We start from the raw sequence: 3,049 nt of genomic DNA on the forward strand, positions 1-3,049 counted from the left end.
GACAGTGGGACTAACAATCTAGAGTACAGGGGTTGGGCTTGGACCACTTCTTAAATGCAACTGGGAAAATAATAAATGTAGTGAGCAGTGCAAAAAGAGTGAGTGCGCTCCCACCAATCCAGCATCAATAATTAATTATCTATTTCATAAATCGAATCTCTTTTTCTGCTGGAATTTTTTATGATCACCATTACAGCTTGAGAAGCTTTTTTCAAAAGTGCTTCATAAAATATTTCACAGGTTGATATCCCACAATGACTTGCTCTAATTTGCAAAAACGCATGTAAACATATTTCTTCTTTTCTTTCACTTTTCATCTTTTCTTGTTCCATCTTGGCCAGTGTGTGGCTTTTGACCATAAAAGGGATAGTGATATAATTTAAGCGTGTTCGAGAGGAGCTATTAGTTGTAGCCAATTGAGTCTATCATCTGCATTTTTAATCAACAACTTTTTGAACTATAATCTAGTATTTTAGTAAAATTACAGCATTTTGAGAACGATGTAGGACATGTTGATTTCTTTTGTAAGGAAACAAAATATTGAATGAAAGTCTAATTTTTTTTTATATCCAATTTATTGAAAATCCTATCATTTATTTATATTACTTAAAATTAAAAGTCAATAATAATTAAATTTTATCAATGAATGATAATAGAAGAGTATAAAAACTCTTACACTTGCATATATCTTTTTTCACTTTTACTTTCTTATTTTTCTTTTCCAATATTCTTGAAGCTACTTACAATTTAGAATCGAGTTTCAACCTTGAGGTTTTTATGTATAAAAAAATGAAACATTAATTCAAGCCCTCCGCATCATCAAATACTAATCTTCAGGTTGAAGTTATTCTTAAAAAACACTACTTATTTTTTACCTTAAAATAAAACTAGTTAATCTTGATCAATTGCAGGAAATTTAAATTAAGAACCATAAAACTCGAGAAGAATATAAAATATTAATCTATGGTAATTAAACTAAGATAATTGCTCCAAAAGAAGAAAAGAACAAAACAGAAAATTAATCCCCTTCATTTTTTGATTTTTTTCGGGAGAATTTTTTCCACTTTACAAGAAAAAGAAAAAGAAAAAGTAGCCATGCTCTCTATACTTTTGGAGATGGCTGTTACGAATAAATCATAACCTCTCATATTCTTACCCAAAAATTCATCAAAGGTTTCCGTTACCGTGACCGTTAATATTACTCTTCAAAAGTAACCTAACTATCCACCACCATCACCACATCTCCGTCACCGTCAACCTCCTCTCCCTCCTCATCGAGCCACCGATCAACGGGGGCGCACTCCGCCTTATGCCGGAATTTCCAATCAAGCGCCTGGCACGCGCGTGAGCAATAATTCACCGCCCCACACACCGAGCACCTTCGAAACTCGTGGTTCCTGGTTTCGGGTCTCCCACAACCCGCGTGAGAACATAATCTGAGACCCGAACCCGGTGATCCACCGTTGACGGAAAACCACTCCAACATGAACCTACTCGCCGGGTGAGCCTCCGGTGCCGGAACGTTGCACCCAAAATCGCTCAACAACGGACATCCTAAATGCCCTAACCGTGGATTGAAACTCCAATACCACTGCCTCGCGGCGGCGGTTTCCGGCGTGGATAAAGCGGCAGCGGTTTCCGGAATGGATAACACGGCGGCTAGTTCACGAGCGTTAGCCTGCACGAGAAATCTCCTTCCCTCAACGATGTTCTGTCTAACACCGTATCCGTCTTGTAAACAGTGACCTAGCTCCCGCAAAGCATCAACGTGGCCAAGGAAGGCCGCGCGTGCACAAAGCGCCACGCCAGCACGGAGGTCCTTGTCGTTTTTAGTTCCACCGCTGCCGTTGAACTGTATAACAGCCAGAGAATAAAGTGCCGGCGCGTGAGAGTTCATCGCCGCCTTCGCCATCAACGACGCTCCGCTAGCTCTGTTTTTCAAACAGTAGAAGCGAATCTACACAACAAAAACAAAGAAATTTAATATAAAAAAATCGTTGTAAGAAAAATAGTATAGAATAAAATTGCTTAATAGAACTTTTAGAATGAAAATATGTGTATGAATACTAACCATGCCAAGAGTATAACATGCATCAACATTTCCTGCATCTGCACACTGTTTAAGAAATCGATGTGCAGATTCACACCAGTTTTTGGCTTTAACAGAGAACATTCTGGAAGAGGCTTTGGATAAAACAAGAGAATGAAGTGCTAAACTCTTTAATCTCTTACACCTGTTCCACATAACAAAAAATTAGAACAAATGAAAGAAAATAAGTGATTAAAAACTCTAAAGAAGTGTTTGGTTTGGTTCCATACGTGATTAAAAGATTGACTAAGTCAGAAGGAGAAGTGGCTGTGGAGCTAAGCTTTGTGAAGATAGATATTACAAGGTCATCAGGCAAAGACTCGAAAAAATCGTATTCTTCGGTAGAACTTTTGTTTTGAAATTTCTTCTGCTTTTTATTTGCAACAAAAATAGACTCTTTGTTATTGAAATGATGATGATGATGCATGTTCTTCTTTTTTCTCTTGTGTAAACCATAATCTGAAGATGAAGAACACATCTTTGTTGAACCTAGAACTGGTTCAGGATAACACAACCCTCTTCTTGTTCTCATATCCTTAACCACTCACCCTTATTTTTCTTTCTTTCTTTGTTTCCTTTTATGTTTCTCTGTCTCTCATTTCTTGAGAGATTAAGAAGAAAAAGGAGATGCTATGAGTTATATATAAGAGGGGTAATGAATAAATGAATCCTTGACCCCAGACCAAAACAACAGCAACGACAAAGCCTTATGTTTGAATTAATATTAATATTAAATATTAATAAACATCTTTAAATGTTATTGAGTAAAAAATGAATGTGGGCCCAGAAGTACTTAATTTACAGAAACAACCCTTATGTTGTCCTTTATGTTGGTCAAACTGCATTGACTCAGATCCGCGTAAGTTTATGCTGTGAAATGGAGAAAATGGTTCTTCTTTTGTACTGCACCTGCAAAAATGCTTCTCCTTTGTCTACACGCATTTGATTTGATTTATTGAA

The 3,049-nt window shown here is 37.0% G+C and overlaps 1 protein-coding gene across 1 annotated transcript; it reads right to left on the minus strand.

Annotated features, from left to right (window-relative positions):
- On the minus strand, window positions 957-2,770 carry LOC109362851 (F-box protein At1g67340-like). Its single transcript, XM_019608900.1, has 3 exons — window positions 2,320-2,770; window positions 2,072-2,234; window positions 957-1,957 (listed from the first exon to the last, which is right to left on the minus strand). Exons 1-3 carry the CDS (start codon window positions 2,619-2,621, stop codon window positions 1,217-1,219), a joined length of 1,206 nt encoding a protein of 401 aa, XP_019464445.1. The 5' UTR covers window positions 2,622-2,770; the 3' UTR covers window positions 957-1,216.

The sequence above is a fragment of the Lupinus angustifolius genome, chromosome LG12 (genome assembly GCF_001865875.1).
Source record: "Lupinus angustifolius cultivar Tanjil chromosome LG12, LupAngTanjil_v1.0, whole genome shotgun sequence".
NCBI classification, from domain to species: Eukaryota; Viridiplantae; Streptophyta; class Magnoliopsida; order Fabales; family Fabaceae; genus Lupinus; species Lupinus angustifolius.

What these genes read in the sequence shown, in the direction of transcription:
- LOC109362851 (XM_019608900.1), bottom strand. Translation starts at nt 2,621, where the DNA reads ATGAGAACAAGAAGAGGGTTGTGTTATCCTGAACCAGTTCTAGGTTCA. An exon ending in TTAGTCAATCTTTTAATCAC is followed by an intron (nt 2,235 to 2,319) that starts GTATGGAACCAA and finishes TATGTGGAACAG; the next exon opens with GTGTAAGAGATTAAAGAGTT. An exon ending in CATGTTATACTCTTGGCATG is followed by an intron (nt 1,958 to 2,071) that starts GTTAGTATTCAT and finishes TTTGTTGTGTAG; the next exon opens with ATTCGCTTCTACTGTTTGAA.